Raw genomic sequence first — 21,985 nt, forward strand, 5'->3', positions numbered from 1 at the left:
GAGCAACCTGTTCTAGTGGGAGGTGTCCCTGCCCAGGGCAGGGGGTGTTGGAAAGAGATGATCTTCCAGGTCCCTTCTGACCCCAACCATTCTGTGGTTCTACGACGCCTCCCTCGCCCCGGTCAAGCCCCCAGTGCATGGGGAAGCGCTGACTGTCGCGCAAGCCAGAGTAATCCCCTCAACTCTACACACAACCCCGTCCCTTGGGGCGGTCACCACCGTGGGGAGGATTTGGGGGGGACAGTACGAGGGTGATACCGGACCTGCCGCGCTTAGATGAGACCCTTCAGCCCGCCGGGGTGCGGGGCCGGCCCTCACCGCCCCTTCCCGCCTCAGGTGCGGCCCAGCGGTGCCACCCCGCTCTCCCCATCTCCTCTTGCCCTTTAAATGAGGGTCCAGCCCGCCATCCCCAGCCTTTAAATAACGATTTTAAGTGCCACCCCCACTTCCATCGTCCCCCTCCCCGCCGCCTCCCGCCCGGGGCTGGGCGGGGAGCGGGGGGGAGAGGCCGGGCTGGGCGCCGGCCGCCGCCGCGCTGCGGAGCCCGTCCTGCACCAGGCGGCGGAGTCAGAGCGAGCGCCCCAGAGCCACCGCCAGCTGCGGCGGCCGTGCCCGCACCGCCTTCCTCCTCCTCATCATCCCTCCTTCTCCTCCTCCTGCCAGCCCGGCTCGGCTCGGCTCCCTCCGGCTCGGCGTCCCGCCCGGCCGCCCCGCGCCCGGCTCCCGCCCTCTATGGATGGGAAGGCAGCACCCAACGGCGTGGCCACCATCGAGGACAGGATCTTGCGGATCACGGGCTACTATGGATACTACCCGGGCTACTCCAGCCAGAAAAGTAAGGCGTCTCTCCCGGCCCTTGGAGTGTGTGTGCGTGGGAGGTGGGGGCAGAGCCCTCAGGGGGCCCATGCCCCCGCCCCCCCTCCCCCCAAATGCCCTCCCCCCCCCGGGGGGTGCGTGTGGGGGGCTGAGGGCGGCTGGCTGCCCCCTGAGGAGAGTCCCGGGGGCCAGGGAAGCCCTTGGTTCGGTGGCCCGGGCGGGGATGGGCGAGTGGCCTGGGGAAGCCATTGGCTCGGTAGCCGGCGGGGGGTGTGTGGTGTGGGCGAGTGGAGGAACGTGGCCGCAGAGGCGGCGGAGGGGGGGCGGACACGGTGTTTCGCCGCTCAACTTCGGCCCCCGCCGCGGCTCCATCCTGCAGCCAGCGCTCGGCGAAGGGTGCGGGGACCCTTTCACTGTCGTTTTTGAGGTTTATTTGTTTTTATTTCCATTTCCTTCCCCCCACCTCGCCCCGCGGCGTGGGGAGGGGGTTGCTCACCGGGTGCTCCGCGCCGCCCCGGGAAAGTTTCGGTCCCGGCGGGTCGCCCCCCGGGGCGGCCGCCTCGGCGTGGGGCTCCTGGGCCATTCATCTTCCTCCACAAAACTAATCAGATTTTTCCAGAAAAATGTGGAGTCACCGAGGGGTATTCCTTCATGCCATTTTAGTACGAGACACTTGTGGTTTAGGGGTTTGCTGCTGGTTTGGATGTTGGTTTTTTATTTTTATTTTTTTTTCATTTTTTTTCTTCCTTAAAAGAAGCAGCTGAAATTAAAGCAGTTGGTCCTCGGCGAAATTCACTATTTCTGCTTCTTTTGAAGTTTTTAATTAGGAGCAGCGGGTTTCCCGCAGCTGGGAGAATGGTAGCGGGTTCCTCTGAAATTGTGGCTGTCCCAGTGCTCTGTAGAGCTATTTGATGGGGAAAGTTGGGCTAATGAAAGAAATGATTCATTTTTACCACCGAGGAAATGGATGCATTAGGGTTTTATTGTCTAATAGTTACTTTGCAGTTTGCAAAAGCTACGAGATGCCACAGTTTAAAAAAACAAAAGGGGGGGGGTGGAGGCAAAGGGGGGGGGGGAAGGGAAAGGCAAAACCACACAACCTTTAGGTGAGCATTAAGAAGCAGACTTTCTTCCGTGTTTTTAAACTCCCCTTGGTATCAAAGGAGGTGAACTGCTTTCCAGAGCAGACAGTGCAGTGCTGTCCAGCTCTAATACAGCAATAAACCAAAACACAATTAATAAACTACTAATATCAGATAAGCATGTCTGGGAGCTTTTTTGTGACAGAGGGAGGAAAGCCATCCATTGAAACCACTTAAAAAAAAAGAAGAATTCCTTTGTATAATGATCAGCTGAAAAAGCAAATGGTCAAGCCCAGTGGTTTTATTCTGCTGTTACTGGTAGGGTGCTAACAGCATGGCAGGTGTTATGCTCATTTGGTGAGGTCAGTTTGTTTGTCTGTAGTCAGAGGAGTTGGGAAGAAGCTGGGAGCAATCTGGAGGAACGGGTGCATGACAGTCTAGGGGCTATTTAAGTCTGAGCCAGGTGGGACCTGTGTCCCAAATTCTGCAGTGGCTCCAGAGGATCTCTACAGCGTGATTTGCCAGAGAAGGCTAAGGATACTGGCTCAATACTTTGCCGCGAGCTTGCTTCAGTGGCAGAATGCAATTTTTCAGACTGCAGCAACCCTCCCACTCTCTATCGAAATGCAGACCTGAGTTCAGTGTTGGCGATGCAAGTGGCTTTGCGTGGGTGCATCAGGGAGGCCAGGAGAGGACTGCCCGGACAAAGAACAGCCGCCTTAGTCCGGGACCAGGTTCTGCAGGTGCTACAGATTGCATCTGCTTAAAATTAGGTAAAGCATGCTGGGAGAGGCCAAGGCTTTCAAAAGTGATAACTCTTGGGATTTTATTGCAAATCTCCTAGGATTTTGTACCTTTGATGACTGGGTGCTGAGGCAAAACAAAAGTGGTTAGTATCTCAGGTTTTGCTGTTTGAAGAAAATATGCAAAATTTGTGGTCATCACACTTAAAGAGGAAAACTCGAAGTGCATAAATCAGAGGTATACCAATATTTTAATGCCCTTGGGTAAATGAAAAGCCTATACCCCTTCTAAGCTATGAATGCATTTTAAAGCAGTCTTATAAGTTTTGGAACCGTCATCATAATTTTTAGAATGCTTTCACTTGGCTGATGACTACCTTATCCTCGTGGCTGTGTGTTTTGGGTTTATGAAGTGCTTTAATGTGTTAGGATTTTCATGAAGATGTTCTGGCCCTACCTGGGGGGAAAAAGTAGGCATCCTTTGAGGATGTTGAACGTACAGCCTCTTGACACTGACGCAGTGAGAATCACTCTTGGAGGTCCTGGCTTGGTGTTCTGACTCCGTTCCTATGTCTAGGCTGAAGTGTCACTTTCAAGTGTTGCTTTGAAATGCTGTTGATGGTTCTCTTGGCTAATTGTTCAGTACAGCTACAGCACTGTCAAAATGTAAACACTCAAGGTGGGAAGTTTGTACAACTATTTTTTAAATACTTGGTATCTCAGTTTAATTTGGTGAGGTCATGATTTTTGTCACCGCTATCCATATACTGTCTTAGTGCAACTGAGCAAGCCGGTGCCTTTTGCTGCAGAGCAGCGTGCTGGTGGCATGCGATGTGCTCAGAATTTCAGCTGGGTTGCGTCCCTACCCTCCCCAGTGGCAGAATGAGCCATTGTCCTGTCTTGTGCCTGAACCCGTGGCATGTATAATCATCTGCTTACGCTGTCACCTTGCTCCTGCTTGGGTCTGAAGGGTGCCCAAGGAAAAAGGCAACTTGAGGATGAGCTGTTGTCCCCAGGATGGCTTTGTGCTCTCTGCTTCTTCAGTACCCCTTGCGTCTGATCAGAGAGCTGGCCAGGCACCATGTGGGGATGTTGTTTGGAAGATGACAGCCTGCTGGTAGTCACCACCTTCCTTGAGGCTCCTCTTTGTCCCCAGCCTGCTGTGCCCAGCTGGGGACAGGGAGATTTCTCTTGATGAGGAAATGTGAAGGCAGGGGGTGGGTGGCTGCTGTTCTGCTCGCTACTGGGGGAGTCCTGGAAAATGACCAAAAAGGCCCAAGGCTCTGTGAATTGTGCTGGTGATTTACATCCCTCCCTCAGTGGATTGGCATGTTCAATAGGACATCATGCCTAGGTTTCTGTACGTGAAGGCTAAAGACTTCATGATGAAATCTAACGTCAGAGGAAGGTAGTATTCAAGAGTGGTTATTACAAAGAACTGCATTTTTTTCTAGTGACTTTTTCTTCATCTCTATATTTGTGTGCACTAACCTACTTCAGACTTGGGAGTGTGCATATGATGATTCTTTTGTTAATTTTAGTCAGGCACTTTTATCATTTTATTTATCCTTAAAAAAAGCTGTTAGAGAAAGAAAATACTTTTTTTATTTCTCCAAGTGATCTGATTAAGCAGAAGCATATATTTTGGTCTCGTATTTGCATCCATGTATATTGCAAAAAAACCCTGCGATATCCTGCATAATAAATCACAGGAACTGGAGGAAGATATGATTTCCCCCCCCCACCCCTCGACCTGTTCCTCAGATGAAAAGGATTCTCCTGATCCCAGTCATCCTCTACCTTTGGATGCATGGCTTGGTCCCTCAATTCCTGAATTTAAAATGTACAGAGTATATATGAGGTCTCTGGCTTTTGTGGGAAGGAAGGAGGGGGAATTTCTTCAAAGTTACTCTATGATTTCCCAGGGCATGGTGCTGGTGTAGATCTGATGCTCCAGCCCTTGACCTGGGGCTGCAGATGGTGTTCCCATGTTTGTGACCCCTTGGCTTCACGTTTTCATCTATGCGTTTTCATTTGGTCTGATCCAGCTTTTCCATCTACGCAAACAGTGGAAAACCCTGTTCCCTCTCCTGATCTTTGCCATAACTTCTCATTCTTCTCTGACTTTTTTGCTGGTGATACAGTCGTGTTTAGTGTCTCCAGTCTTAAAGAGTCTGTATGGGTTTTGTTTTTTGGTTTTTTTTTTTTCTTTCTTTCTTTCTTTTTTGACTCTTTCCAACTGCCACCCCATCTGCCTTTCATCTCAGTACTGAAAGCTTTTTTTACTTTCACACTGCAAAGTTCCTCTCCGTCAAGTCTGTCCTGACACCTTTTCTCTGCCTTCCACTGAATTAAAACTGTTCCAGCTGTTTCTGATCTCTAATCTTCATCAGCTTCACCAAGTCAAGCAGTTTCTGCCTGTGTAATGTCTGGTTGGCTGGAGCTCTTTTCACCATCTACAAAGTTTTATGTCTTGTCCTGGCCCTCAGCATCGCAGATCCGTGTCTTTGTAATGCTGTTTTCTCAGGCACAGATGAACCCAAGATAACTGTGCTGAAAATGCAGTGGCTGCCCTTGTTTTCCTAGCTCTTCAACATGGGCCATCACCTTTTCTTTTTCATCATGCATGGAGACCTTCTCTTAATATGTAAAGCTTATTTCTACCCTTCTGGCGTGTCTCATTCAGATGTGGAGGGTTTCATTCCCACCGCAGAAAGCTGTGAATGACAACCTTTGTGGACTTCTAAACATTTGTACTGTGTCCCACGCTGCTTCAAGCTCCCCTTCTCCTCTCCTCCAGACCTGCCTTGAAACCCTGGAGCTGCGTAAGCTCCTAGAAGCAGAGGGTGGTGTCTCGTGTCTCTGCACCAGTGGGGCCATCAGCTGTGATACTTGGCACACGGTGGGATACTGGGCGACCACCCCTCTGGTGCAGCTGCATGGTCAGACCTGTCTGCTGGGGAGCTGGAAAGCCCTTACAGCAGTGTGTCCTTAGTGATGAAATGCTGAACCTGTCCTTAATGTTCGCACAGTCGCTGTAGATAATAAGCTTTGTGTTTTTTCTCTTCCCCAGAACAGCTCAAGCGAGGTTTTGTGGTTTAATTTGGCGAGTTAAGCCTCAAGTTAGCAATGAACTTAAGCATGTGCTTAAGTCTGAACTTGCACTAAGCCACTGGGCTTTGACAATGTGTTGAAAGTTAAGTCCATGCTTAATTGCTTTGCTTAATAAGCCTGGGATTACAGGCAATGCTGAGCCAGCGTCAGTGGCTTGGCAGTTCGGCTCTCTGAGCAGAGTAAAAGGTTGTGGAGGGGAAATCTAACTCTGAAACACCGGAGGGAATTTTCTTCTGGTTATTGCAGCAGCTGTGCCAGTAGCTCTGCTGCAGTACGAATCACATGGCGAACGCAGATCGTCTCCGTGCTCACTGAACACCCAGTTCTCCTGGTGGCTTGTCACTTCCAGCGAGAGGAGCAAAGTCTCAGTCTCTTTGCTGGAGGCACCCAGCTGCTTCTTCAGTGGTTCACAGAGCCCTCGGCTTCTCTGCCCAGAGCACACACTACAGGGGAGACTGGGAAAGGAGCAGTCAAGGAGAGGTGCTTTGAAATTTTTGGTGGATGAAGCTGGTTTCATTGAGCTGTGTTTGAGGCGATGGTGTCTGAATCGGCCTCTGTGTGAGCTGAAGTCTTGGGGCTGCTTCAGCTTGTACCTGTTGTGGCCGCTGCCCCTGTGCTACCCAATAGTGTTTGGGTTGCAAGGACTCCAGGTGCAGGCCTGGGCTGGAATCAACTTTATTTCAAAGCCCTTCCTTTCCCTACTGGACAGGGATTTTCCATAGGAGAGTTATTCCCGACCCTTCTTTTAGGGAGGGTGTGCTGCAGCAATGGCTGGATTGCAAACTGTAGATTTAACAGTCTTTTCCCCCACCAGCTCTTGGGGCACAAGTGGATACCACAGCATAGGATGCAGTCCTGTTGTAGTTGCTTCTCCTCACAAGCTTGTCTCTCTGTTCAGGCAAAAAAAATAAATAAATGTATGGCTGTGTATCAGCACTGGTAGCAATAACTTATGAAGTAATTTCTTTCAGCAAAACAGATTTTATAAAAACTCCTTTGCCCACTAATTTTGGCAAGATTGGGTATGTATTCTTTAATGCAGTAGGGCCAGGCTTTGTGGAGATTTCTGTTTGTGCTGGAAGGGACAGTATGGCAGCTGGAGTGTGGAGTCCCCTTCACTTGGGGACTCAAAGCACTTTGGAGGGTGAGGGGTCTCGTTAGATGGCAGGAGAGGGAACTGGGTCAGTCCTTGGCCTTTCCTCAGGGACTGATTTGGTCTCTTTGGGTCAAATCCCTGGGGAGCTGAGCCATGAAACTGTGGTACCTGAGTGTGCCATGGCATATAGGCACAGTTCTGAACAACTGTGGGCAGGAGGGATGAATATAAATCATCAAGGACACCATGGGGAGCAGGGTGATGGGGAGCATACCCTTGCAAGAAGGGATTGACAGAGCTTGGCTCATGTAGACCAGCCAAGATGGGAACATGGCTGCTGCTCCAAATACATCTTGGGAGGATGAAGAGGGAGATGTAGGAAAGAAGAGTTATTTAAGCCAAAACGGCATGTTGGCACACAGACAAATGGGTATGAACAGGCCATGAATAAATTAAGGTTGGAAATTAGCAGAAGGCTGAAATTAATGGCCAAAAAGTCTCTCCCAGTCTTATGTATCTAAATAGGAATTATTTCCCAAGCTTTAAAGATGCCTTGTAAAGATGTTTGCCAAGATGTTGAGAAAAATTACTCCTATTTGGCAGGGGGAAATTGAGACAGTGAGGTGGGGGGGAGGGATGTTAATTTTCCAGAGATAGTGCAGAACAAGCCATAATGTTTGGTGGAGTAATCTCTTTCTCTGCTGGTGACTGCATAGCATGTCTTGCGCTGAACCTGTCCTGTGCTAAGGTTGTTGGAGGTGCTTTCAATAACTTGGTGGCTTTCTACATGTGCTTTCAGTTCTGCTTTCTTGTGCTCTTTTTCTCCCGCCCTTCTTGCAGAAAGGCTTCCTCACCTTCCAGGCAATGGTTGGGATGTGTCTTGTCCTCCCGGGTGGCTCGGCTCTCCGGCTGCCTGCTGCTTCGCCTCACTTGCTCCGACTCACCTGAGGTGGCCTTGAGCTCACTCATCTTGGTGTCATCATGGCAGCACGGAGCTGCATGCCACCTTCTCCTCTTGTTTTACTTAAGAGACCTGCTGCTGCATGTAGCTCATTAAGAAATGACCTGGGTAAGCCATGAGCTCCCGGTGCCCACAGAAGAGTTATCCCTCATTTTGACTGCCCTTCCAGCACTCTTTCCCTTACGTTGTCGTCTTCATCCACGCGGGCAGGCAGCTGCATATCTGGTCTTGGTTAAATGTTGTAAAATAATATTCCAAAGTGACAGATGGTTCTGAGCAAACTTTTATCCTTCCAATTCCTTTTTTTATTAGTGGTTTTAAAAGTTTGCGATTATTTCTTCTGCACATTTGGAAATTGATTGGCCTTTGCTTGGCTACCTGCATGGGAATTCACCTGTGAAAGTGAATTTGCAGCTTGCTGTTTGTTCAACAACTGGTGTCGGGAATTTTTCACACAAACTTGCTGCTGGATGATCGCAGTAATGAATAATGAAAATGCCTGCAAAAAAAGTCACTGTCTCATTGTGGCAAAGGTGCAAATAGGGTGGGGGTGGTGGAAAGTGAAGTACTTAACTGGCTGGTTAAATTATTCACCAAAAGTAAGTGGACCAGCACTACTTAGTGAGACTGAAAATCTTTTTTCTTGCATTAAGGTGCAGTGGGGCTCCCAGTTGGCCCTAGGAATTTGGGCTGGCCCTCCGCAGAATGGCAGATTTCACTGCAGGAAGATGGAATTTGTAATATTACGCCTAGCTAATACCCAGAGTATGGCTTACACAGCGATGGCAGAGCTGTAAGTGAGAGCATCCCAGGCACCTGGAGTGGCAACAGTGAATTTATTCAAACGCATGCACTGTGTGTTCAAGACACAGCCTCTCAGTGTATCTGCCACAGAAAGAAGACATTTTTGTTATTACTTTAAAACCATATTGATTCTTACTAGACTTCCCCTGCAAATACTCTTGATAAAATGGATTTGCTCTTTCCTGCATTCGGCTGGGCTGACCTGGATGAGGGGTGGCAGGGCAAGGGAGTGAGAAAGGTGTTTCTGCTGTCCTTTTGTAGAGGCAAAGAAGAGGAAACTGATTTGCTCCTGTTCTGGTTTCCTTATTAGCTAAGGCAGGGGAGCAGGATTCAGATCTAGGGTGGAACATGGTGTTTCCTGATGTTTCTTCCAATCTTAAAGCTGTTCTTGTCTCAAAGCTGTCCAGTCTATTTGTCTGATGCAAGAAGAGCTCCCATGTCTGCTTTGAGTCTCATTTAAGTTTACAATTACGTTTTTGGGAAGGAGGAAGGGAGAGGCAAGCACGAGCATGCTGTTCATGGGTCAATGTGACTCCACCAAACCCACTGCTAGACCACTCAGACCTGGTAGAGATCTCTCCATCCAGAGTGAGAAAGAAACTGTAGCTTGGTGCCAACCTGGTGACTATTCCAGTTTTATTTCTTCTGTTTCGGGCATTTTGGGCTTGCATTGTGACTGGGAAGTGGCTGTTTGTGGCACTGAAGCAGTACTGCTTGAGCAATTGCCTGCTGAAGCAGTATACAGTACAGCTCTCTCTCTTCCTGCAGAGGCTTAGTGTTCTGGGGGATGTTTTTGATGAGGGCTAACACACACCTGTATTATTAATGGGATAGCTGGAGATGCTGTGCACCTCGCTAAAGAATAGTTTCCTATCGGAGACTGATTTTTCATATGATTCATAGGAACACAACTGTGTGAGTCCATTCTAGCTAATGGGCATCATATACCTGAATGTCTAAGGACAATATTGAAACCACATGCTGCTGTGCCCATGTGAGGTAAGCGTGAAACAGGGCTGGAACACGTTCTTTATCATAGGGCTCTGAGACAGAAACGCGATTGCATTAGTTTGCACAGTGCAATTTATATTTGGCATCTTGAAGTAAGGTGGAATAGTTGTTACAGTGCAGTTGATAGTGCAGTAGTTATGTCCCTTTTCTTTTATACGTCTAAATCCTGGGACTTCTTAATCCTTTCTTAGACAAAGCTTGCCATGTGGAGTTTGCAGCCCTGGAATTGTGTGGGTGCAGATTGGGGTTTTTCTCTGCAGTGCCAGAAATAACCTGTTGTGTGATACGTTACAGGGGCTAGAATTTGTAGCAGCTTGTGTGCAAGTGGGATGATTCGCAGTGCTCCAGCAGAGGAAATTCTTCGATGCTGACAGCATGCATGGTAGGAAGGTGGACTCTTCTTGGTGTTTCTTTATTGCAATTTGGACTTCTACCTGAGGAGGATTGGTTCTACATGTGAGAAAGCACTTAATTCTCAGTACTCAGTGAGGCTGCTAACACAAAGAGTGGGTGGAAAATGATTGAACTTAGTATTTACTGGGAAGATGGAAAAGAAGAACACATCTGATGAAATTTCCTAATTTTCTGTCAATTACTGCTTCTTTCCAGGGTGGGAAAGTGGGGGGATAAAGTGAGGAATTAGATAAGAAGAAAACTTTAAATGTTTTGAGAACATTTCTTCTGAGGAAAAAAAATTCAGACTGGTGAAGTGTCTCGAATATCACTAAAAAAATGACACTTTTCACATGCACTGAAGAAAGAACCTTGAAAGAAGGAACAAAAGACATTTTTCAGCTGAAAAACATAGTTTAGCTGTTGTTGGTGTTCTCAGCCATATGTGTCCTTTCGAGGTGATTCATCCAGTACAAGGCCTGCCTTCTGTCGTTCTTGGGGGACCCTTTGGCAATGGGCATGGGTTTATCTGTTGTTGCATGCCGCAAAGCTTGATGCTTGCAGGGAGCATTGGACTGACATCAGTGTGCACTTAAGTGCACAACTGTGGTCTGACCTAGTGTCTTCACGGAGGCATGGGTCCAGGAATATGCCATCTGCTCTCAGATGCAGCCCTCACTGGTTGTTAGGAGGGCTGACTTTTGAGGCTGAGGTTCTACTTCACCTGTAGATGCACTGCGGCAGGCGAAAGCAGTGAAGAAGCTGCTTAGCTGGGTTTTCCAATGCATCCTGTTTGTTTCCACACATTCAGTGGTGGAAAGGAGGTTAATTTGATCAAATTAGAGCAACTCTATTTCTAGCTAGGGTCTGTGCGGTGTCTTTGTGCACATCTGCTTTGAAGTGAATTCAGAGCAACTGTTTTGAGCATCCTCCTGAAGACAGGCATCCTCGGCTATGGGCTTAGAGAAGTCAGCTAGAAGGAATGATATCTGTACGTGGGCAGACTCTTGTGAACTCGCTTAAACTTAGGTATTCACACTGTGCACAGATGCAGCAGTAGCTCTTCTGAGAGCCAAAGTTTCTAAGGTGGACACCTGGAAATACCACTCTGGTGAGTGTGTATCTGTCAGTTAGCTGCAGTGCTCTCAAATTTTGTGTGCATAACTTTTAGAGGCACTTCTTTGAAAATGTGCCTCTTAATTATTATTGGTGTAAAACATTTATACAGTGTAGTGAAGTTTCATAGCATTTTGTGGAGATAAGATATTCCTTACAGTTTACTGCTTTAAGGAGGCAAACAAAATGGGAGCTCTTGTATTTATCCTGTGTAGGGGAATGGAGGGTAGAAGAAATCCAGCACTAGCACTGTGCACTTCATTAACAGATGTTGGTTTTGGTCTTTTATTTTAGCTGGGGTCTCAAGACTTGCCATACAAATAATAGTAAGGGACAGACAGACCTCAGTTGCCTGGGTTCAGATTTACTTTAATTCCACAGTTGCTCGCAGATGTGGGATGTTCACAACTGAGGATGTTTTTGACTTAGTTGTGTGCAAAAGTTGAGTTCCTTCTTTAGGATTTTCTGATGAACACAGCTCTGGAGAACCGCATCAAGATTCCGATCATTTCCTCTGCTTTTGTTTTTTTTTCCCCATACGGTGAAGTGGTCCTAATGATGTGTTACCTGGCAAAAGATCACCTTAGAGAAGGACAATCCTCTGGTGGTTTAATGACTGTTGGCTTTCATATCCTCCCTGTGGGTGATGGCTGGTGTGTAGCTGGGTAAAACAAGTCATCCCGTTTTGTTCATGTTGCCCAAGTTTTTCTGTTTCTCTACTTGGGACTGTGGACAGGTATTGTAGTTTAGAGCAGCCTGAATTGCCAGATATCCTTTATGCACATGAAGAGAAGATTCATAGGTCTTCACGTGAGGGTTACGGTCGTTATCTCCTGTCACATTCAGGTATTCAGAAGCAGGTCTCTCTGGAAGCCAGCTGGAATAACACAGTGCAGTTTGAAGCGGGTATGTAGATGCTGGATCTTCTGCTGCATTTCCCTGTGTATTTCAGTGGCTTAAGCCATTCTCCTTGGTCCTGACTTCCCCTTGTCATCCTGTCAGCCTCCCTTCTCTGCCTGTGTCTGTGGCATCGGTCTGGGCTTGTTGAATGGAAGGTCTGAAAGGAAATATATTTGGTGCTTTGGATGTGCAGAGCCTTTTTTTTTTTTTTTATAGACTATGAACAAAAATTGTGTCTGTGTATTCCCAAACTGAAGAATATGTGGTTGCTGTTCCCAGCCTCCCTCTGAGAGCAGGCTTTGACATCATTCATACTCTATAATTTATGGTATTTTTGTAGCAGTCTGTTAAGGTCTGGAAGAGAGTAAAAGGGATGATTTAGAAAGGAAAGAATAGCCCTGTGCTTTGTGGTAGGTCTGTGAGTGAGCAGATTCCTGCTCTTTGGAGTTGCTACTGGGTCTCTCTTTTATCATGGAGTCTTTTTTTTAAAGATGATGATGTTTTGCCTAATGTAAGCACTTGCTCCTTGTCAAACACATCCTCATGTGCCCTGTTAGGGTTTTGCACCTCATTCCCGGGTGTTTTAAAAGCAGATTACAGAACGTCTTGTAACTCATCATCTGTTGATTTTTTTAACCTGGTTTCTTAAGGAAACAAGGCTTATGTGAACATCATAGCTCTGTCCCTACTCCCTCCCCCTGTAACTTTTGAATCTATTGGCTGAATCCAAGCAAACTTATCAAGGAGTCAGCGTGAAAGGCATGGAGCCCTGCTGGACCTTATAAAAACAGGTGTCCAGCTAGAAGAAGGGGGCCCTCTTTGTTCTCCTGCAGTGGGAAAGGTGTAGAATTAGCTCACTCCTGAAGATGAGATGTACTGCATAAAATATTCGGGGTCTTATCAAAGATGCATCTAGCTAACATCCAGCTTCAGACAGTGGTCAGCAGGAGATGTGCAGAAAAGAGTATAATGCAGGTTCCTGGTGTGCTTCCATCCTTCGTTGATCTGTGCTTTGGGAAGTTCTTGGGGTATGTATATTTTAGTAGCTTTTAATGGATATTTCTTCCATGAATTTGTCTAATTGCTTTTCAGACACCAGAGAATCTGGCCAGAAGATGCAATTCTGTAGGAAAGTGGCTTTGTCCATTTTGCTGCCATAGATTTGCTTGTCTCTGTTGCTGCTGGTTCTTTGGATATGGTTCTTCAGCTGAGGAACAAGGGTAACTCCCATGAAGTTTTGAAATCAGCCCCCCACCCCCGCAATGTACGTGGAGACAGAGGAGGAGGAAAAAAACAAAGCATTGGCCTGTTCGGTGTGAATAAGCATCCTGTGAAAGCTAACACATCTTTTATTTCATAATTCCTTGCAGCACACAGATAAGATACTAGCCTGGGAGGAGGGACATTAGCTTTATACTGTTTGGCTACTTCTTCAGGCTGCACTGGGGTGCCAGGAGTATCACAGAGTACACCTGCCTTTGTTTGGGACTTTGAGAGGGTGTAGTAAAAACAATAAAATGTTTCTACAGGACAGTTTCAGGTTTTGGTCTGAGATTCAATGAATAAAAGATTAATTTCCAGAACCACAGCTATTGGTAAAGGTCTGTAGAACATCGCAGACCATGGTTGTGAGCCCTTTGCAGCTTTAAAAAATGGAGAGGATGTAGTTGTTTTATTATGGCTACAGAAAATGTTATAAAATATTCATGATGATCATGTCTTCTTATTTGAAATAATAAATCCAAGGTTAATTTTGTACTTGCAGAAAACTGGTGGCTGACTACTGGGTCTCTATTTCTTTGCTGATGTAATGTAGAGATAATACTTAATATTTTATCTACTTTGCAAGGATGTTATTAGGCTCACAAATATGTCATGGCACCCAGAGAAGGAAAAGTAAGCTTCCCTCTCTCTTGCAAGTTAGTGAGAGAGAGGATACTGCAGTCATTTCAGACATCTTGGCTCCTTAAGAGCCCAGGGAAAGAAAATGTTGCTGCACAAGAGGACTCATATAAACATAAAAGTTTGTCTGTTAGCAAATTTAATACTCAGTGTAACTATTAGCTTTAAAAAAGGCAATAAAGAAATGCCACAAGTTCTGTTAGTTTATTTTAAATGTTAAGTTCCTAGAAATTATCTTTGTCACCCGTGCCATCCATTGCATTGCCAGTTATGACATTTCTGACCTGTGTTGAAAATTAGAATTTGACTTTGTGGTGACCGCACTGAACAAGGAAAAATGCCCCAGGGTTTTATTAATAGGATTTAAAGCAACCTTCCTGTGGTTGCATTTTATTATTCTGCTGTATGTGTTTTTTTGTTATTTATTTTTTTTCCCGAAGAAAAGAATGCTAGTTTTAAATATTTCCGTGTAGCGACATGGAGCCTTTTTAGTCACTGCTGCTGCACAAAGTATTGTAAAGTCTGACATCCCTTTGAAGAACTGTTCTTAGCCACTGCTGCTATTTTTATTTTTGAGTTGTTCTCCGCTAGAATTTTTTTTTTATTTTGTCCTTGCGTGCCCTGAATTTTTGAAACACTTTCAGATCAGCTTACAAGAAATCAGTTGAGCACTTTCCTCCTTCTGTTGTTGCCCCATTCTTATTAACTTTTAGCGGCCTGTGCTTAGAAAATCTCATTGAAGGATAGGTTTTTGTTTTTGTTTTTTTTTTTTCCCTTGAACACAAAACATAGTCTTTAGAGAAATATCTGCCAGAAGCACTGACCTACAAAATCTATTAGGCTCTCCCCACTGGTGTGAAACTCATTTATGTAATGCTGCTGGATTGGAGGACTCAGCTCTGCTTTGGAGGTAAAATACAAAGTTCAGTCTTGCTGTCATAAGCGTAAGTGCAAAGAAGTGGCTGATAATGAGGTAGTGTTTGCAAACCTACGGAAGGTAGTTTATGAAGATGTCTCCTGTTTTTACCTTACAGGTTTGCAGAGATACCTTGAGGGCAGAGAGCATTTCATCAGGTTTAACGTAGATGTGCTGGCAGCCAGGTACTCCCTGCTGGCTCTTGACCTGTGGGAGCGTGGTAGGAGAAACCAGGCTGAGAGCCCACCTAAGAGAGCTCTGAGAAGAGAGATGCTGAAAGTTATCAGCGAAACTATAGTTATCCCATTGCTGTGCTGTTTAAACACAAACTGTGTAACGGGGGCAGTCGGGGGCTACATGCGTGGAATTTCACTGTGCTGCTCGCAGTCCTTGGAGTGATGGGAGAGGGCTGGGTTGGGATGTGTGATGGTGGGAACTGGGATGGGACTGTTGCAGCTGGACGGCAAATTACAGCTGACTTTCTCTGCTCCGGCAGAGGCTGCAGACAAGCCTAGATAGCTTGAGAAAAGGATAATCCCAAGGCATTTTTTTAAAATCAGTTCAGCATCCTTCATTTTCCTCTGCTAAGATTAGATACTGGAGCAGAGTCTGTGGTGGAGTCCTAGGGGTCCTGTGATGGCTGGAGAGCTACAGCACTGGCAATTAATGAATTTGCTTTGTTGGCAGAGCCAAAGGCTCTAGAGCGATTGGCTTTATCTTCTTGCCATGTACATTTAGTCTTTGGGTAGACCTGAACTTGCTCTGCTGATGTTGTGAGCCATGAATGTCGCGCAACTCCCAGTTAGAAACTGTGGTGCCGTGGCAGTTCTGTGCTGTGCCAGCTCTAATAAGCCCCGTTGTGTGTGGTGGGCTCAGAATGGGACCGCAACTTGCTGATGTCTACCTGTAAAAGACTATGGGGATGTACGCAAAATTTAAGTACTGCTCTGAGAGCGTATGATACAGAAAGAAGAGTTTAAGGAGCAGATGAGTCAGCATTTACTGGTTTCTTCGTTGAATTTTGTAGATGTGTCCTTGTTACTAGCCGGAAGGAAAAAGTTGTAGGTTAATTGTGATCATATGTAACTTGTCAGTTGTAGTGTGGCAGAGAGGGGTGTCGAGAACAAGGGAAGTCATTTGCAGGGCATGTCCGAGAGAGAAATGTTTCTTCCCTCCATTTCTGAACAGAGTAATAATTCAGTGTAAGGACAGTCAGGTTGATTAGTCTTATTATAAAGACAGAAATATAAACATGATTGGAAGCACATCACTAGATGACTGTTTAGATTTTTAAAAATTATTTTGTGGTCTCTTGATTATTACAGACATAGTTAGCAACTTACATATTCTTTATAAATGTGCCCTTAATGTGAAGTGTAGTTCAGTATCAGAAGCTTAGCTCTTTGCCCTCTGAAAGATCTTCCAGTGGTGGAGATGCAAAGGCATCTGTCTGCTACATCACAGCATAAAAGTGCACGAAGGAGGGGAAATAAACTGTTGTGTGTTTGCAGTGGATTAGATGAGAAGGGCAGATTTGAACTTGTGCTTGGCATTAATGTGTGAGATGAGCAGAGAAGAAAGTTGTGAGTTTTCCTTTCAGTCAATTTTGGGGATTTTGACCGTGATGACAGTTTGCTCAAACTTTATGCCCTGTTGGATGAGTGAAGTTAACACACAACAGTGCCTATAATCTTTACTACATAAGGTTATGAGGTGGCTAATACTATATTCAGCTGCTTTTCAATGCTTGGTTTGAGTGAGCAAGGAGCTGCTGAGAGCTGGATTAATTGGGAATGCAGCCTTTGGTGCAAACCTGGACCAAGACTGACCTTGGCCTCTCTGGATTGGTGGAAGGATGCCTTAACCCTTCTGCCACAGCACCTATTCTTACAGCTGTGCATGCCCCCATTGGATTTTTGGGGAAAAGTTTTCTAGTTCCCTTTGATTTATTTGAAAGTCATCACCTTCATCTTTTTGAAGAGAGATCTGAAAGCTGTGAATCCCTTCAGTGCCATCCCCCAGGGAGCGCTGGTATTTCTGAAGTGGGCTGGGGGATGTGTCCCAGACACATTAATAAAGCTCCACATCATGAACTATCGGAAGGAGCTAAGAGAATATATTATGCCTGCTCTTTCTCTGACCTTCCATAATTGCCTCTGATTATTCTATTACAGCAGAACATTTTAAAGTAATTGTGGAGATAGGATGCAAGTGTAAAACCATAAAGGTGGTCCTAAAACTTTACAAAATCATGGACAGGCATCCAAATTGTGAGTCAGGCTGCTACGATCTTCATTCTCAAGTGGGATGTTACCCAGGCTGAATAATGATTTGTTCTTCAAATGAAGTTACATGGCGAAGACTGGCAGAACCTGATATGGTCTTTGATACTTTTGCCATTGATCCAGATTCCAGAGTTAGGGGCAGGTTTTGACCGATTACAATGTTTGGGGTTTGGCAATTTTTAAAGATTTTTTTTTTTGTGAGCTTTGAGGGTTGAGCAGCGGTCATCTAAGAGGATCACAGAACTGTAAGAGGTATGGAGAAATAACTCATGTCTCAATGGGCAGGGTCACCTATATCGTTCTTAATGGATAATTGTATAATCCATTCTTAAAACACCAGTGGTGGAGGTTGCCCATCCTTCCAGGCAGTCTGTTCTAGGGCTTCACTTGCTGTTATTCCTCATGGCTAAATCTTTCCTGGTGTAGTTCAGACCCAACACTTGTCCTAGTCACCTGGTGACTAGTCTCTTCCTCTGCAGCAATATCCTATAGATCTCAGGACCGTTTTTCTTGTTTTCATTCATCTTTACTAAACACACAAAATTCTTCCACACATTCTGTATAGTTGACTTTCGAGAAACTTGCCCATCTTCTTTCTCTTTGGGACTCTATCCAGTGAGCCTGCACCTTTCTTAAAATCCGGTTCTTCAAACTGGACACAGGTCTTCAGTTGGGGTCTTGCCAGTGCAGCCTTGCAGAGAAGAATTATTCCACATCCTTAGAGTACAAGGGATTATTCATCTCACTTCTGTGTCTGATTTTTTGGCAACAGTATAACGAGTGACGCAGCTTCAGCTTGGAATTTCCTCTAAGCTCCCAGTCCTCTTCTAGAAAACTACAGCTATTCCCTGGACTGTGTCTGTACAGTTGATTCTCCACTTAGGTGGGAATAACCTTTCATTTTTGCAAAGAATTCTTTTTCCAGGAGACTTCTCCAGGTTATTAAAATCATTCTAGTTCTTCCTCCAATGTACTTGCAGTCTTCCTGTTTAATATAATTTTAGACATAATGATTAAGTTCCGTATTATGAAAATAACAAATGTTAAAAGGACCTTCGCTTAGCATCCTTCTGTTTGACAGTGAGCCACTGATAGCAACCCCAGGTTTGGCTCTTGAGCACTTTTCAACCCAGTGAAGTCGTTTCCCTGTCTTGTGCTGGGCAGTATCGGCAGCTGTACTGGCGTCAAGATCCTGTCCTTCGCTACTCACAAACGCGTTATTCTGTCATAGAAAGAAATGACATTAATCTGATGGGATTTAGTCTTGATGAACCTCTGACTGTCATTTTCCGGGTTTTCTTACATGTAGCCTCTTCGATTATTTGATCTGGTATTTTTATGGGAATGGAGGACACAGGCTGCCTATTATATCCAGCTGCTAATATTTCTTTTTTACTCATGTTTGTGCTTTTCCACTCTTTAAGAATTTCTTTTGCCTACTGAGAGCTGTCAAAGGTCCTTGCAACATTTCTAAACTAAGTTCCCAGAACTGAGGCCAGTGCTTTTTTTTTTCTGGATATACCAGACCAAATAGTTGATATGAAATGCATCCCTCTAAATACCGAAGTTCCAGGCAGACCTTGGTTCGGTGCCACCTCATTACTCTTCAGAATTTACTGTTCCACAGAACAGTGCCTGCTGAGGCACATTTAAGATACAGTATTTTATTACTCTATTAAGAACTTAAAATTTATATGTTAAGATGAAATTCTAATTTTCCCCTATGTTTATGAGATGATCAAGGCCAGAGCTGGGCAAACAACGAGGCAAAATTTTTGGCAAAGTTATTAACGACTTTGAAATGAACTTTGTAACTTACCTTGTGATCTTTCTCTCTAGTATTTTGCCAGCATTTTGCAAGTGAAGTCATCGCAGTATATTGTTCACAGATGGTGACATCGTTAGATGTGGTATATGACAAGCAAAGATTCAGGTACTGTTTAGAGTTAGATTTAAGTGCTTTGCAGACATCACCCTGACCTTTGCGCAGGTGAAAAATTCACCTACATAACAAATTGAAGGAGGCCAAATGAATAGTGAAGCTGAAACTGATTAAATACCAGAAGAAATGTGTTTAATGGTCCAAATAACCTAATATGTCATAGGAGTGTTTAGGAGATTGTTTGAGATTATCCAATCCGGGACACCTAACCTACTGCCTTTTGACCTGTGGCCTTGGGAAGAATATCCATTAAAATAATAAATGGGTCCATTGGCCAAACATCTCCCACTTCATCACTGCATGAAAAGGCTGTTGAGTTGGACCAAGAGTTGCAGCTGTATCCATGGGGAAGCCTGAAGGATAAAGGGGCTGGAATTCAAAACTAACATCTAGCCCATGGCTGAAAAATCTGAATAATCTTTAAGTAGGCTGTAAAGGACTTCTTCTGAACAGGGAGCAGTGACTGGGGTAAGGTTAGAGCAGGCTGCACAGTGTATAGTTGTTCGAGCCTTGGGTAGGAGAATCTCCTTTCCAGCCCTAGCTCACTAGAAGTGGTCTCTGGTAGGAAGTGTCTCCCTACAGCCACCCAGGGAAAGGGCACAACAAGCTAAACTCTTCATCACTTGCCACATAGCAAGCCCTAGCTGGATAGGTTGTGATTGTATTGGTTTCTGAAAATTCCTGACAATAATTTTTTGAGCTCGTAAACATCACCGTGTCTCTTGTTAGTGTGACTCTCACTAATATTTCAAAGATTATTTTTTTTTTTCCTAGTGCTTTGTATGTCTCCTGTGAAGAGTTGTGCTCCTGGTGGCCTAACTTTGGTTTAAGCATTAAAGTCCTCATACAACTTTAAGGGGGATGACAACTCATCTGTCTTAAAACTACTGTTCCTGTCTCTTTGGAGACTGTAGCAGTGTGTGGTGTATGTGACAGTTTTTGTTCAAAATGTCAGCCTTCTTTAAAATAATTTTAAAAGCTAGAAAGCTGTCTTTTTAGAGCTAAGAGCTTGGTGTAGTTGCGAGGCTCCTGGAACTGGCATCTGAGAAAGACTTCTGTACAGCTGGACTCTTAATCCAGCGTGGCAGATCACAAAATCTTCCATGCTTCCACCAGAAGTCCATTTACCATGGGATCCTCATGTGGCAGAGCCAGGAGGAGGTGCTGTAGGAAAAGAAACAGGACATGAATAAAGTGACCATTCTCTGTCATCCCCTCCCAACATTGAGCCATCAGTCACTTTCAGAACCAAAACTTTGAACTTTTTTGCTCTTGGCCCCTATGGCAACCTCTGGCAATGAGTGCACCAATCTCATTTTGCATTGTGTGGGGAACCTGCCTTAAGTCAGCTGCCCACTGACTGTCTTCTCCAGAACCATGGAGTTTTCGCGTTAGCTTGAGGCCTGAAGCTTGAATTTTACATGTCAGTGACAAACCCTTTGTGACCTTCCTGTTGGCCGGAGCTGGTGGGCACAGAGCTTTCACGGAATGGAGAGGCTAATGAAAAAAAATCTTGCCCTCTGTTAGATGACTAGAGAGAGGTATTGATTTGCTGGCAGAGTTGTTTGTGGGTTGGTTATTCAGTTGTAATTAGGGTTCTAGAGCTGGAGTCCTGACTTGGGCAAAACCATTGCAATTAATGGGAATGTTGCCTTGAGTCAGGGCTGCAGAAGTCAGCCCTTGGTCTTGTTTTCCCGTTACAGCATTTTGATTCTCATTTAAATCTGCTTGCAAATAGACTGTACTTACTGGTGCATAAAGTGAGTTAATTTTGATGTCGGCTTGTACTGATTTGCAGGTACTCATCTATCAGCACTATGCCTGTAATTGTTTCTTTTGCCTTCTTCAGTGATAATTTCTGCAGATCCTAACTTGCAAACTGGGGGAGCAGATCACTTGGGATATGTTGGGGTTTTGTTTGTTGCTTTGTGGAGTATGTTTGTTTGAGTTTTTTGTAGAAAAGCAAACATCTGACTAATAATCTTAAATGCTATATATGCTTTCAAAGTGAAAGTAGCACTGATAATTTAGTGATCACAGGAAGACAGGGCTGTTGTGTGAAATTGGAGAAGATTGTATCGTTGTTGTTTTCTTTTATCTGGAAAAGCAAGAAAGCCTACTCTATTAGTTTTTTCTAGAGCAGCAATATGTTCTTATCTTAAACATGCCATGTAACATTAATAATTAATCACAAGGATTAAAAATAGAAATAAATATAGGGTAGTAATCTTGCATCTAGATGAATCCTCTCACCGTTTAAAAAAAAATACGGCATTATACCAGTATATACCTTGTGTGAGTGAGATCAAAATTAGATCACTGAATATTTAGGTGTTCTGTCTGTGTTTGACAATTCTTACGTCTTGGTGCTGTTCAGAAGACTGCTGGAGTCTATTTATAGCACAGATTTTGAGCGTCTGACACATAAGCTCCTGTGGACAGTCAGGGTAGTTTTTAAATGCAGAATACACAGAGTTTGCTCAAGTTGAAAATGCTTTTTTAATACTTCCTTCTTAAGCTGTCACCTTCCCCTCCAAGATATGAAATGTGGCCATTTGTGAGCTTGGGTTTGGTCTCAACTAACTGCTTAGGAATAACTCCTTTACAGCACAGGTGTTTATTTCAGGTCTACACTGATGTAACCAGGATCGGGGTCCTGCCCAGCCCCTTGGGTGCCCAAATACTACAGCAACAGAGAGCAGTTTTTAGAGCACTTTGCGGTAACTTGGAATTGAAATTGCCTTTGGACAAAAGTATAGTCTGGTATCCGTACAGTCTTGTTTTTTCTTTTGTTACTGTTCTGTTTAAGAAGAGCATAATCAAATCAAATTGGTGTGTTTGTTTGCTGGGAGGGTTTTGAGTGACTCAAATGTAACACAGAAGTTAGACTACTTCTTGCAATTC

General features: G+C 44.9%; 1 protein-coding gene across 3 annotated transcripts in view; it reads left to right on the plus strand.

Annotated features, from left to right (window-relative positions):
* The first annotated feature begins 442 nt into the window (after positions 1-442).
* SLC35F4 (solute carrier family 35 member F4) overlaps positions 443-21,985 on the plus strand; it is a 121,789-nt gene continuing 100,246 nt past the window's right edge. Inside the window, exon 1 of one of the 3 annotated variants that reach the window (XM_074582412.1) lies at positions 443-835. In XM_074582412.1, the coding sequence (XP_074438513.1) occupies positions 733-835 (103 nt within the window). In that variant the 5' untranslated portion in view covers positions 443-732. Of the gene's footprint in view, positions 836-2,643; positions 2,672-21,985 lie in introns of those variants that run through there. The other 2 variants (XM_074582410.1, XM_074582409.1) reach the window with 2 other exon arrangements.

This window comes from Larus michahellis, chromosome 4 (assembly GCF_964199755.1).
Source record: "Larus michahellis chromosome 4, bLarMic1.1, whole genome shotgun sequence".
Taxonomy (NCBI): Eukaryota; Metazoa; Chordata; class Aves; order Charadriiformes; family Laridae; genus Larus; species Larus michahellis.